Raw genomic sequence first — 15762 nt, 5'->3', positions numbered from 1 at the left:
GCCCTCCCCCTGCCCTCTCTCCCTCCCTCTGTCTCTAGCCCTCCCCCTGTCCTCCCTCCCTCTGTCTCTAGCCCTCCCCCTGTCCTCCCTCCCTCTGTCTCTAGCCCTCATCCTGTCCTCTCTCCCTCTGTCTCTAGCCCTCCTCCCCCTGTCCTCTCTCCCTCCCTCTGTCTCTAGCCCTCCCCCTGTCCTCTCTCCCTCTGTATCTAGCCCTCCTCCCCCTGTCCTCTCTCCCTCCCTCTGTCTCTAGCCCTCCCCCTGTCCTCTCTCCCTCTGTATCTAGCCCTCCTCCCCCTGTCCTCTCTCCCTCCCTCTGTCTCTAGCCCTCCTCCTGTCTCTAGCCCTCCCCCTGTCCTCTCTCCCTACCTCTGTCTCTAACCCTCCTCCTGTCCTCTCTCCCTCACTCTGTCTCTAGCCCTCCCCCTGTCCTCTCTCCCTCTCTCTGTCTCTAGCCCTCCCCCTGTCCTCTCTCCTCTGTCTCTAGCCCTCCCCATGTCCTCCCTCCCTCTGTCTCTAGCCCTCATCCTGTCCTCTCTCCCTCTCCCTCTAGCCCTCCCCCTGTCCTATCTCCCTCCCTCTGTCTCTAACCCTCCTCATGTCTCTAGCCCTCCCCCTGTCCTCTCTCCCTCCCTCTGTCTCTAGCCCTCCCCCTGTCCTCTCTCCCTCCCTCTGTCTCTAACCCTCCTCCTGTCCTCTCTCCCTCCCTCTGTCTCTAGCCCTCCCCCTGTCATCTCTCCCTCCCTCTGTCTCTAGCCCTCCCTCTGTCTCTAACCCTCCCCCTGTCCTCTCTCCCTCCCCCTGTCCTCTCTCCCTCCCCCTGTCTCTAGCCCTCCCCCTGTCCTCTCTCCCTCCCTCTGTATCTAACCCTCCCTCTGTCTCTAGCCCTCCCCCTGTCCTCTCTCCCTCCCCCTGTCCTCTCTCCCTCCCCCTGTCTCTAGCCCTCCCCCTGTCCTCTCTCCCTCCCTCTGTATCTAACCCTCCCCCTGTCCTCTCTTCCCCCCTCTGTCTCTAGCCCTTCTCCTGTCCTCTCTCCCCCCTCTGTCTTTAGCCATCCTCCTGTCCTCTCTCCCTCCCTCTGTCTCTAGCCCTCCTCCTGTCCTCTCTTCCCCCCTCTGTCGCTAGCCCTCCTCCTGTCCTCTCTCCCTCTCTCTGTCTGTCTCTAGCCCTCCTCATGTCCTCTCTCCCTCCCTCTGTGTCTGTCTCTAGCCCTCCCCCTGTTCTCTCTCCCTCCCTTTGTCTCTCCTCCCTCTCCGTCCGTCCCTCCCTCCCTCCCCCTGTCCTCTCTCCTCCTGTCCTCTCTCCCTCCCTGTCTCTAACCCTCCTCCTGTCCTCTCTCCCTTGTAAAAAATAAAAAACGTTACCTGTTGTATTCCAGTTGTTCCAGAGAAAATATGTGTTTGTTGAAGTACTCCTGGAGTTTCTCGTTGGCGTAGTTGATGTTGAACTGCTCAAAGCGATTCACCTGCGAGAGAGAAAACAAACGCTGTGTAATTTTGAAGCTGTAACGTCTGCAGCCAAACAAACACTGTAAGGTCTGCAGCCAAACAAACACTGTGAGGTCTGTAGTGAAACAAACACTGTAAGGTCTGTAGTGAAACAAACACTGTAAGGTCTGTAGTGAAACAAACATTGTAAGGTCTGTAGTGAAACAAACACTGTGAGGTCTGTAGTGAAACAAACACTGTAAGATCTGTAGTGAAACAAACACTGTAAGGTCTGTAGTGAAACAAACACTGTAAGGTCTGTAGTGAAACAAACACTGTGAGGTCTGCAGCCAAACAAACACTGTGAGGTCTGTAGTGAAACAAACACTGTAAGGTCTGTAGTGAAACAAACACTGTAAGGTATGTAGTGAAACAAACACTGTAACGTCTGTAGTGAAACAAACACTGTAAGGTCTGCAGTCAAACAAACAATGTAACGTATGTAGTGAAACAAACACTGTAAGGTCTGTAGCCAAACAAACACTGTGAGGTCTGTAGTGAAACAAACACTGTAAGGTCTGTAGTGAAACAAACACTGTAAGGTCTGTAGTGAAACAAACACTGTAAGGTCTGTAGTGAAACAAACACTGTAAGGTCTGTAGTGAAACAAATACTGTAAGGTCTGTAGTGAAACAAACACTGTAAGGTCTGTAGTGAAACAAACACTGTGACGTCTGTAGTGAAACAAACACTGTGAGGTCTGCAGCCAAACAAACACTGTAAGGTATGTAGTGCAACAAACACTGTAAGGTCTGTAGTGAAACAAACACTGTAAGGTCTGTAGTGAAACAAACACTGTGACGTCTGTAGTGAAACAAACACTGTAAGGTCTGTAGTGAAACAAACACTGTGACGTCTGTAGTGAAACAAACACTGTGAGGTCTGTAGTGAAACAAACACTGTGAGGTCTGTAGTGAAACAAACACTGTGACATCTGTAGTGAAACAAACACTGTAAGGTCTGTAGTGAAACAAACACTGTAAGGTATGTAGTGAAACAAACACTGTAACGTCTGTAGTGAAACAAACACTGTAAGGTCTGTAGTGAAACAAACACTGTAAGGTCTGTAGTGAAACAAACACTGTGACATCTGTAGTGAAACAAACACTGTAAGGTCTGTAGTGAAACAAACACTGTAAGGTCTGTAGTGAAACAAACACTGTGAGGTCTGTAGTGAAACAAACACTGTAACGTCTGTAGTGAAACAAACACTGTAAGGTCTGCAGCCAAACAAACACTGTAAGGTCTGTAGTGAAACAAACACTGTAAGGTCTGTAGTGAAACAAACACTGTGACGTCTGTAGTGAAACAAATACTGTAAGGTCTGTAGTGAAACAAACACTGTAAGGTCTGTAGTGAAACAAACACTGTAAGGTCTGTAGTGAAACAAACACTGTAAGGTCTGTAGTGAAACAAATACTGTAAGGTCTGTAGTGAAACAAACACTGTAACGTCTGTAGTGAAACAAACACTGTAAGGTCTGTAGTGAAACAAACACTGTAAGGTCTGCAGCCAAACAAACACTGTAAGGTCTGTAGTGAAACAAACACTGTAAGGTCTGTAGTGAAACAAATACTGTAAGGTCTGTAGTGAAACAAACACTGTAAGGTCTGTAGTGAAACAAACACTGTAAGGTCTGTAGTGAAACAAATACTGTAAGGTCTGTAGTGAAACAAACACTGTAAGGTCTGTAGTGAAACAAACACTGTAAGGTCTGTAGTGAAACAAATACTGTAAGGTCTGTAGTGAAACAAACACTGTAAGGTCTGTAGTGAAACAAACACTGTAAGGTCTGTAGTGAAACAAACACTGTGACGTCTGTAGTGAAACAAACACTGTAAGGTCTGCAGCCAAAAAAACACTGTGAGGTCTGTAGTGAAACAAACACTGTAACGTCTGTAGTGAAACAAACACTGTGACGTCTGTAGTGAAACAAACACTGTAAGGTCTGCAGCCAAAAAAACACTGTAAGGTCTGTAGTGAAACAAACACTGTGAGGTCTGTAGTGAAACAAACACTGTAAGGTCTGTAGTGAAACAAACACTGTGAGGTCTGTAGTGAAACAAACAATGTAACGTCTGTAGTGAAACAAACACTGTAACGTCTGTAGTGAAACAAACACTGTAATTCTGTAGTGAAACAAACACTGTGAGGTCTGTAGTGAAACAAACACTGTGAGGTATGTAGTGAAACAAACACTGTAAGGTCTGTAGTGAAACAAACACTGTAAGGTCTGTAGTGAAACAAACACTGTGGCGTCTGTAGTGAAACAAACACTGTAAGGTCTGTAGTGAAACAAACACTAACGTCTGTAGTGAAACAAACACTGTGAGGTCTGTAGTGAAACAAACACTGTGAGGTCTGTAGTGAAACAAACACTGTAACGTCTGTAGTGAAACAAACACTGTGAGGTCTGTAGCCAAACAAACACTGTGAGGTCTGTAGTGAAACAAACACTGTAAGGTATGCAGCCAAAAAAACACTGTGAGGTATGTAGTGAAACAAACACTGTAAGGTCTGTAGTGAAACAAATACTGTAAGGTCTGTAGTGAAACAAACACTGTAAGGTATGTAGTGAAACAAACACTGTGACGTCTGTAGTGAAACAAACACTGTAAGGTCTGTAGTGAAACAAACACTGTGACGTCTGTAGTGAAACAAACACTGTGAGGTATGTAGTGAAACAAACACTGTAAGGTCTGTAGTGAAACAAATACTGTAAGGTCTGTAGTGAAACAAACACTGTAAGGTATGTAGTGAAACAAACACTGTGACGTCTGTAGTGAAACAAACACTGTAAGGTCTGTAGTGAAACAAACACTGTGACGTCTGTAGTGAAACAAACACTGTGAGGTCTGTAGTGACATGGCACTACAGGGTAGTACAGGATACTACGGGGTACTACATGGCACTATGGGGTACTATAGGATACTACATGGCACTACGGGGTACTACATGGCACTACAGGGTACTGCATGTCTGCTCCTTTGCAGCACCACAAACATGGGAACTCTCTAACTCTTCCACCCCCCTCCCCCCCCCCCTCCCTCCCCCCCCCCCTCCCCCCCCCCCCCTCCCTCCCCCTTCTCTCTGAGTACCCGTCTCCTGGCGCTGACTAAGGTGATGGATGCCTCGGGGTCTTGGCCAAGCTTGTAGTGACTGCTCTACATGCACCTCCGAGGCCTTGGATCAGTTATTCACCGCCGTCTGTCTGTGGTCCTGTCAACTGATTAACAGACTGTTAACAGATTAACAGTCAACGCGGTTTCATTGCTGGGTTAAGTACTTCTATTTTATTCACATAATACGCTTACTTCATATATCTACTCCATTCACATATATGCCTACCACTTGTATCTATTGCTATGTCCGCCTACTACAATCTCATGAGCTGTCTAACGCCTGTCCCGTCTCCCTGTCTTCCTATGACTTGCTGTCCTGGAGTGTTGACCGGAGTGTTGGACGTCCCGTGACGAAGGCCGGGAGATTGCGACCCCCTCTGCGTGCCCCCCTGTCTCCGGAGGTCTCGTAGTGGTGACCGGAGTGCCGGATGTCCCGCGATGATGTCGGGGAGTTCGCGACCCTCTCTGCGCCACCCCCTATCTCCCTGTCTCCGGCTGTCCCTGAGCAACGACCGGAGTGTTGAATGTCCCGTGACTAAGACGGGGAGGACGTGACCCTCTTTGCGCCGCCCCTGTGCCTCAAATAGATCCGCTATCAACTCTATCTTTAATCTTTCAAAATGTTCAGTTGCTATCGCTATTAGCTCTATCTTTAATTTTTCAAAATTTACAGTTGCTATTGCATGCACTCATCTGTGTTTCACCACACACATGAGTGCATGCTTACCAACTGTCCGTCTGCAACACTACTATCACCAACATCTAAGAAGGGAGATCCCCCCTTGAATGGCCCTTCTAAGGTTTCTCTCCTCCACACTGCCTGTGGAGCTTTTTTCCCTATTGTTAGGTTTTAGTGAGTTTTTCCTTACCTTCGCGTGGGGTATGTCTGGGAGTGCTTGCATTCTTTCATTTATTTGCATTCATCTAAAAAATGTTTGGACCTTATGGTGTTCTTGTTCTGTTCTTGACTTATTGTTATGTTGTCTTCTTGACTTGTTTAAAGAAGACCTGTACGGCCCATGGGGACATTAACGTGTGTTGTCGGGCCCTATAAATAAATTTGATTTTGATTTGATTTGTAGTGAAACAAACACTGTGAGGTCTGTAGTGAAACAAACACTGTGACATCTGTAGTGAAACAAACACTGTAAGGTATGTAGTGAAACAAACACTGTAAGGTCTGTAGTGAAACAAACACTGTAACGTCTGTAGTGAAACAAACACTGTAAGGTATGTAGTGAAACAAACACTGTAAGGTCTGTAGTGAAACAAACACTGTAAGGTCTGTAGTGAAACAAATACTGTAAGGTCTGTAGTGAAACAAACACTGTACGGTCTGTAGTGAAACAAACACTGTAAGGTCTGTAGTGAAACAAATACTGTAACGTCTGTAGTGAAACAAACACTGTAAGGTCTGTAGTGAAACAAACACTGTAAGGTCTGTAGTGAAACAAACACTGTAAGGTATGCAGCCAAACAAACACTGTAAGGTCTGTAGTGAAACAAACACTGTAATGTCTGTAGTGAAACAAACACTGTAAGGTCTGTAGTGAAACAAATACTGTAAGGTCTGTAGTGAAACAAACACTGTAAGGTCTGTAGTGAAACAAACACTGTAAGGTCTGTAGTGAAACAAACACTGTGACGTCTGTAGTGAAACAAACACTGTAAGGTCTGCAGCCAAAAAAACACTGTGAGGTCTGTAGTGAAACAAACACTGTAACGTCTGTAGTGAAACAAACACTGTAACGTCTGTAGTGAAACAAACACTGTAAGGTCTGTAGTGAAACAAACACTGTAAGGTCTGTAGTGAAACAAACACTGTAAGGTCTGTAGTGAAACAAACACTGTAAGGTCTGTAGTGAAACAAACACTGTGAGGTCTGTAGTGAAACAAACACTGTAAGGTCTGTAGTGAAACAAACACTGTAAGGTCTGTAGTGAAACAAACACTGTGACGTCTGTAGTGAATCAAACACTGTAAGGTCTGTAGTGAAACAAACACTAACGTCTGTAGTGAAACAAACACTGTGAGGTCTGTAGTGAAACAAACACTGTGAGGTCTGTAGTGAAACAAACACTGAGGTCTGTAGTGAAACAAACACTGTAACGTCTGTAGTGAAACAAACACTGTGAGGTCTGTAGCCAAACAAACACTGTGAGGTCTGCAGCCAAACAAACACTGTAAGGTCTGCAGCCAAACAAACACTGTAAGGTCTGTAGTGAAACAAACACTGTAAGGTCTGTAGTGAAACAAACACTGTGAGGTCTGTAGTGAAACAAACACTGTGACGTCTGTAGTGAAACAAACACTGTGACGTCTGTAGTGAAACAAACACTGTGACGTCTGTAGTGAAACAAACACTGTAAGGTCTGTAGCCAAACAAACACTGTAAGGTCTGTAGCCAAACAAAGAATAAAAGCAGGAAATATGCTAAAATCAATGAATAAATAAATATAATAAAAACAAAAGAGAGACATAGAAAGCTCTGAGAGAAAACTCGAGGTTCTCACCTTAAAGTTCTCGAAGCCGAAGATGTCCAGGATGCCGATGGACTTGAAGTTGTCCTTCCCTTTGATCTTCTGGTTGATCCTCATTATGATCCAGGAGAAACACTGGGAATACAGCGCCATGGCAACAGAGTCCCTCGAATCCACGGCCTGCCAATCATCACAATGCACCAAAGTCAAACGGTTACGATCGATACCGAGTCAGACGTGAAAGGAGACATCATGGCATCGATACACAACGTGTGGACACTAAAAACTATAAAGATATGATACACAACATGTGGAAACTAAAGACACTAAAGACTATAAAGATATGATACACAACATGTGGAAACTAAAGACACTAAAGACTATAAAGATATGATACACAACATGTGGACACTAAAGACACTAAAGACTATAAAGATATGATACACAACGTGTGGACACTAAAGACACTAAAGACTATAAAGATATGATACACAATGTGTGGACACTAAAGACACTAAAGACTATAAAGATATGATACACAACATGTGGACACTAAAGACACTGAAGACTATAAAGATATGATACACAACATGTGGACACTAAAGACTATAAACACTATAAATATATGATACACAACATGTGGACATTAAAGACACTGAAGAATATAAAGATATAATACACAACGTGTGGACACTAAAGACACTAAAGACTATAAAGATATGATACACAACGTGTGGACACTAAAGACACTAAAGACTATAAAGATATGATACACAACGTGTGGACACTAAAGACACTAAAGACACTAAATACTATAAAGATATGATACACAACGTGTGGACACTAAAGACTATAAAGAATATAAAGATATGATACACAACATGTGGATACTAAAGACACTAAAGACTACAAAGATATGATACACAACATGTGGACACTAAAGACTATAAAGAATATAAAGATATAATACACAACGTGTGGACACTAAAGACACTAAAGACTATAAAGATATGATACTGAAAGTACCTGATGGCAGTGACCAGAAAGTGCTGGAAATTGTTACAAAGGGGCATATCATATATTTATAGTCTTCAGTGCCTTTAGTGTCCACATGTTGTGTATCATATCTTTATAGTCTTTAGTGTCTTTAGTGTCCACATGTTGTGTATCATATCTTTATAGTCTTTAGTGTCTTTAGTGTCTTTAGTGTCCACATGTTGTGTATCATATCTTTATAGTCTTTAGTGTCTTTAGTGTCTTTAGTGTCCACATGTTGTGTATCATATATTTATAGTCTTCAGTGTCTTTAGTGTCCACATGTTGTGTATCATATCTTTATAGTCTTTAGTGTCTTTAGTGTCCACATGTTGTGTATCATATCTTTATAGTCTTTAGTGTCTTTAGTGTCCACATGTTGTGTATCATATCTTTATAGTCTTTAGTGTCTTTAGTGTCCACACGGTGTGTATCATATCTTTATAGTCTTTAGTGTCTTTAGTGTCCACATGTTGTGTATCATATCTTTATATTCTTTATAGTCTTCAGTGTCCACACATTGTGTATAATAATAATAATAATAATAATAATAATAATTTAGGACCTGCTCAGAGGTCATCAATCGGCACGCATGCAGATGCATGAATGCGATTCGTCTCTGCGATTAACCCATCCCATCGTCCTTCCCCCCAAGGGCAGCCGGGAGCAGACAGTATAGAAATGCTCCGTTTTGATTATTGCCTACGGTGCCACGTCAGGACATTGTCAGCATATAGGACTTTGTCAACTCATTGATTAAATGGCTGCTTTTTTTTTTTATACAGCGCTTTTATCCAAACTGAAACTGGCTGTCCAACCAGAAAGCATCTGTATGTAAAAGCGTTGTGTTTGCCAGCTGAACTTCCTCTACAGGCATTGTGTTTGACCTGAATATAAAACAAGTGTGGCGGTGTTTGCGTGTGCGTGTGTGCGTGCATATACATGCACAACAATGGTCCTGGACTTTACAGCAATCCATCACAGTGGCCTGTCATTTCTGGCTACTAGCGAGTGGTGTGAATAGGAGGGCCGGTGGCTCCAGGGTCTTCCGTCACAGGAGGGGAGGGGGGGGAAGAATGGCTGTTTGTCCAGGATGGGGTGTCCTGAAGCGAGCAGTCAGCGGCACGGTGGTGTAGTGGTCAAACACTGTCGCCTCACAGCAAGAAGGTCCAGGGTTCGATTCTCGCTTGGGGACCAGGTTTCCATGATGCCAGGTTCCCAGGTGGGGTATCTCCCGGGCCTTTCTGTGTGGAGTTTGCATGTTCTCCCCGTGCTCGCAAGGGTTTCCCCCCCGATAAGATAAACCCAATGGAAAAACATGCACAACAACAAGATCGCTAACGCTGTGGCGTCCTTGACGAAGACGGACAGGAGCACTTGGATTGGTCCCCTGGCGCGGCTCACGTTGTGCCTGTCTGCTCCCGGCTGCCCTTGGGGGGGAAGGACGACGGGATGGGTTAATCGCAGAGACGAATCGCATTCATGCATCTGCATGCGTGCCGATTGATGACCTCTGAGCAGGTCCTAAATTATTATTATTATTATTATTATTATTATTATTATTATTATTATACACAATGTGTGGACACTAAAGACACTAAAGACTATAAAGATATGATACACAATGTGTGGACACTGAAGACTATAAAGAATATAAAGATATGATACACAACATGTGGACACTAAAGACACTAAAGACTATAAAGATATGATACACAACATGTGGACACTAAAGACTATAAAGACACTAAAGACTATAAAGATATGATACACAACATGTGGACACTAAAGACTATAAAGACACTAAAGACTATAAAGATATGATACACAACATGTGGACACTAAAGACACTAAAGACTATAAAGATATGATACACAACATGTGGACACTAAAGACTATAAAGACTATAAAGATATGATACACAACATGTGGACACTAAAGACACTAAAGACTATAAAGATATGATACACAATGTGTGGACACTAAAGACACTAAAGACTATAAAGATATGATACACAACATGTGGACACTAAAGACACTAAAGACTATAAAGATATGATACACAATGTGTGGACACTAAAGACACTAAAGACTATAAAGATATGATACACAACATGTGGACACTAAAGACTATAAAGACTATAAAGATATGATACACAACATGTGGACACTAAAGACACTAAAGACTATAAAGATATGATACACAACATGTGGACACTAAAGACACTAAAGACTATAAAGATATGATACACACCGTGTGGACACTAAAGACACTAAAGACTATAAAGATATGATACACAACATGTGGACACTAAAGACTATAAAGACTATAAAGATATGATACACAACATGTGGACACTAAAGACACTAAAGACTATAAAGATATGATACACAACATGTGGACACTAAAGACACTGAAGACTATAAATATATGATACACAACATGTGGACACTAAACTACCATAATAATAATACAGGTATTATTCAAGTACAGATTAAATAATAGTCCAATAACTGACACCATGGTAAAACTGAAAATACCATTAAACCACGATGGTACTTTATCGTACCGGATTCCTTTCACATCCGGCCGTTAGGATTTGTGTGTTATGTTTGATTGTTTATGTAATGAGGTGTGCATGACACCGTAGCAGTGTGTCTGAACCAATAGGGGCTTGGAGACGAAGCAGTGCCAGTCGTCTCTGTCTGCGGAGAGCAGCGAGAACAACGCTTGTTTTCACAACAGACACCAGTCAATTATCACCCGCGCATCTCAAGACCGAGTTACGCAACGCATACGAACATGCGGCACTTGTTATATAGCAAAAGCCCTCAAATACAGAATCACAGAACAGTATAGAAATGCTCCGTTTTGATTATTGCCTACGGTGCCACGTCAGGACATTGTCAGCATATGGGACTTTGTCAACTCATTGATTAAATGGCTGTTTTTTTTTTTTTATACAGCGCTTTTATCCAAACTGAAACTGGCTGTCCAACCAGAAAGCATCTGTATGTAAAAGCATTGTGTTTGCCAGCTGAACTTCCTCTACAGGCATTGTGTTTGACCTGAATATAAAACAAGTGTGGCGGTGTTTGCGTGTGCGTGTGTGCGTGTGTGCGTGTGTGCGTGCATATACATCCCCACCTGCCTGAAGAAGTCCACTATTATCCCTGTACCCAAAAAATCCAAGCCTGCTTGCCTCAACGACTACCGCCCTGTAGCTCTCACCTCCATAGCCATGAAGTGCTTCGAGAAGCTAGTAAAGGGCTACATCTGCTCCTCCCTCCCCATCAACATGGACCCCCTGCAATTTGCATACCGCCCCAACAGGTCCACGGAGGACGCCATATCCCATGTGCTGCACACAGCAGCATCACACCTGGACAAGAGGCAGGGGAACTATGTGAGAATGCTATTCATCGACTACAGCTCGGCATTCAATACCATAGTCCCCTCCATACTCATAGCCAAGCTCAGGGACCTGGGCTTGGGCTATGACCTCTGCCAGTGGGTCTTGGACTTCCTGACTGGCAGACCCCAGGTGGTGAGAGCAGGCAACTGCACCTCCTCATCCATCACCCTCAACATAGGGGCCCCCCAGGGCTGTGTTCTGAGTCCCCTCCTCTACTCCCTGTACACACACGACTGTGTGGCTCAGCGGAGTAGCAATACAATCGTCAAATTTGCTGACGACACAGTGGTGGTGGGCCTGATCTCTGCCAACGACGAGAGGGCCTACCTGGAAGAGGTCAAGGTCCTGGCGGGATGGTGCCAGGAAAACAGCCTCTCCCTGAACGTCAGCAAAACAAAGGAGATGATTGTGGACTTCAGGAGGTCGGGGGTCAAGGACTACAGCCCCCTCAGCATCGACGGGGCACCGGTTGAGAGAGTCAACAGCTTCAAGTACCTCGGAGCCCACATATCCGAGGACTTGACATGGACCACACACATTAACAGTGTGGTGAAGAAGGCACGACAACGCCTCTACTTCCTCAGGCGCCTAAGGAAGTTCCAAGTCAGCCAGAAGATCCTTAAGAATTTCTACTCATGTACAATAGAGAGCATCTTGACCGGCAACATCACCTCCTGGTTTGGGAATAGCACTGCAAAAGACCAAAGCAGACTACAAAGAGTGACACGTTCAGCCGAACGCACAATTGGAGGGGGGCTCCCCACCCTCCAGAACATTTACTACAAGCGTTGCAAGGGGAAGGCTAAGAGAATTATTAAGGACTCGAGCCACCCGAACAACTGCCTCTTTGAACTGCTGCCGTCAGGCAAGCGATACAGGAGTCTCAAGGCGAGCACAGAAAGACTCAGAAGTAGCTTCTATCCCCAGGCCATCAGGCTGCTAAACGAACAATGAATGAACACTACACAACAACAACCACCAAACACACATAGCACACACATCCACACGCACACACTCACTTTAAACAAACACACTGTAGCACCCACTCCACACACTTTATAGCACACACCCACTTTAAACAAACACACTGTAGCACCCACTCCCCACACTTTATATTTATGGATGAAGGATTGCACTACAACTCGTACACCTTACTGTAAATTGTACCTAAAATTGTACCTCATCCCATTTCTGCTTTGCACTAGATAGTACTGTACATTAGTACACTGCATAGTATTGTGTATTGTATATTATATGGTAACTCAGAACATTGTACATATGTCTATACCGAACACTGTGACCTCATTTTCTTCTTCTAAATTCATGCTATATTATGTTATTATGTTATTTGATACTATCTTGTCTAGCACAGTCTCTGGAGCGTAACAGTAAGAAGCATTTTGTATGAAAGTATTCTGTACTTCTGTATGACAACTATTAAAGAACTTGAACTTGAACAACAAGAATGGCTGTTTGTCCAGGATGGGGTGTCCTGAAGCGAGCAGTCACTAGGGTGGGTGACCACTAACTGAGCGCTGGGAGAAGACTGACTCCAGGACCGGAATAATGCAGTCTATTAACGGACGGCTTCAAACAGGCAGGCGGACAAGGCCGTCAGAGTTGTTCCTTTGTCTTTAGTCATGAAGCGGTCGCTTGTGACTCTCGGTGTCTCTGTCACGATGGTTATTAAAGGGTCCTTTCTGCACATTCACTGAGATTTATAACCCGCGTGGGTTGAGGACTTGTGCTTCAACCAAAAAAAATACCGTAATTCTTGTGGCGTACGGTACAAATGCATTACATTTCTCACATTCTCATGTAAATCAGGGGTCGTGGACATTTTTAAGGAGACATTAAATCAACGTCTTCTTCAGTCTAGTCCGTCCTGCTTCTCCACTGCTCCGGCCTCCAGCAGAACTGTGTCACTGCGCTGCAGTCTTTGCCTCTATTGTGCTTTTTCACTGAGATCACTATCACCATAGTTTTATTGTGCCAGGAATCTGGGAGACAAAAAGCAGGAAATGGCCGGGAGTCACGCAAGGGATCGAGAGAGGCATGTGGGGGAGAAACCAGAGACTGAGGGAGGGAGAGAGAGAGAGGGGAGGGAGAGAGGCGTGTGGGGGAGAAACTACAGACTGAGGGAGGGAGAGAGAGAGGGGAGAGGGGAGAGAGGAGGAGGGAGAGGAGAAAGGAGGGAGATAGAGAGGGGAGAGAGGAGGAGGGAGAGGAGAGAGGAGGGATAGAGGCGTGTGGGGGAGAAACTACAGACTGAGGGAGGGAGTGAGAGAGGAGAGAGGGGAGAGATAGGAGAGAAAAGGGGGGAGAGGAGAGGAGGGAGAGAGGTGTGTGGGGGAGAAACTACAGACTGAGGGAGGGAGTGAGAGAGGAGAGAGGGGAGAGATAGGAGAGAGAAGGGGGGAGAGGAGAGGAGGGAGAGAGGTGTGTGGGGGAGAAACTAGAGACTGAGGAAGGGAGAGGGGAGAGGAGAGAGGGGAGAGATAGGAGAGAGAAGGGGGGAGAGGAGAGGAGGGAGAGAGGTGTGTGGGGGAGAAACTAGAGACTGAGGAAGGGAGAGGGGAGAGAGGAGAGAGAGGAGGAGGGAGAGGAGAGAGGAGGGAGAGAGGCGTGTGGGGGAGAAACTAGAGACTGAGGGAGGGGGAGAGAGAATAGAGGAGGGAGAGAGGTGTGTGGGGGAGAAACTAGAGACTGAGGGAGGGAGAGAGAAGAGAGAGGATGGGAGAGAGGGGAGTAAGAAGGAGAGAGAGGAGAAAGGAGGGGAGAGAGGAGGTGAGAGAGAGGCATGTGGGGGAGAAAATAGATAGACCCCCCTAATGCAAAAAAAATACTTAATTTTTTTCATTTGGGCTGTGGGGGGTGCTTAATGTCTGAAGGAGTCGACGGAAGGCTTCTTGTCCTGCAAAAGCATGCAATTGGTCCACTGATGGATACATCTTGATATCTAGTGTGTTCATTAGATTAGTTAGCCCTGCTGGTATGCGCACCATTAGCGTTAGCCACGCTTCTAGGCCTCTTTGCTTTTGGAAAGAATGATAAAATATATATATTTTTTTTTACGATTATAATAAAAAAAAATATTGCATTCGACTAACAGGTTGGCAGCCGACTACGGCTCCTTTCGATCGATTAGTCGACTAGTCAACTAATCTAAGAACCATCCTAGCTTAGATTGTATATTGTACTGTATATTGTATGTATAATTATATATATTCCTCTTTACTTAGTTTTTACTTACTTTTTTGAAGTACACTCTCAGGGGCTCATACAGAACCAAGCATTTCACCGTAAAGTACCTGTATTTTATTGTGATATTTAATAAACAAACTTGAACTACAGTGAGATGTATCAGTACTAGTTACCTGCTCTACGGTGAGCGGCGAGCAGATCTCCTCTCCTCTCAGGATCATGGAGCGCTGGGTCAACACCTCGGACAGCTGGAAGGAGTCGAGTCCCAGCAGATCACTCACGTTGTTGACCACTGCAACACACACACACACACACACACACACACACACACACACACACACACACACACACACACACACACACACACACACACACACACACACACACACACACACACACACACACACACACACACACACACACACACACACACACACACACACACACACACACACACACACACACACACACACACACACACACACACACACACACAATAAATCTGCCAATATTGAAATATGAAACGGTTGGAAATATCCCATTTTGACCAATAAGAAAATGCTTTAGTTTAAAGGATCAAAGTCCCGTCAAAATTGAAAGGAAATATAATAAGAGACAGGGAAATTATGAACAGACATACGTACATGAAGACACACACTGTATATTTCACAATCTTTGAATGTATATACATATTTTAGAATGTACAGTATATCTCCGACTGTGTATTTTTATTTTATTCTTATTTATTCTTCACCTTTGACCAACCAAATGTTCATTGTGAGCGATCTGTGGTGCTGAATTTACCTCAGGATTAATAAAGTACTTCTATTCTATTCTACATGCGTACACACACACACACACACACAAGTGGAAAAATCGGACCTCCAACCGCGTCAGCCATCTCCTCTAATCCTATAGGAGGGGAGTGCCATCTCCTCTAATCCTATAGGAGGGGAGTGCCATCTCCTCTAATCCTATAGGAGGGGAGTGCCATCTCCTCTAATCCTATAGGAGGGGAGTG

At 44.5% G+C, this 15762-nt stretch overlaps 1 protein-coding gene across 1 annotated transcript in view; it reads right to left on the bottom strand.

The window, feature by feature from the left end:
* The window catches only part of myo10l3 (myosin X, like 3), a 346533-nt gene that overhangs the window by 158431 nt on the left and 172340 nt on the right, over window positions 1-15762 (bottom strand). The window contains 3 exon segments of the mRNA XM_084314976.1: window positions 1362-1462; window positions 7120-7266; window positions 14915-15033. Coding sequence (XP_084171102.1) covers window positions 1362-1462; window positions 7120-7266; window positions 14915-15033 — 367 coding nt within the window.

This window comes from Notolepis coatsorum, assembly GCF_963971535.1.
Source record: "Notolepis coatsorum genome assembly, chromosome: 5".
In the NCBI taxonomy this organism is placed as follows: domain Eukaryota; kingdom Metazoa; phylum Chordata; class Actinopteri; order Aulopiformes; family Paralepididae; genus Notolepis; species Notolepis coatsorum.
The sequence above is the reverse complement of the archived record's forward strand: the minus strand, read 5'-3'. Positions and strand labels throughout refer to the sequence as shown.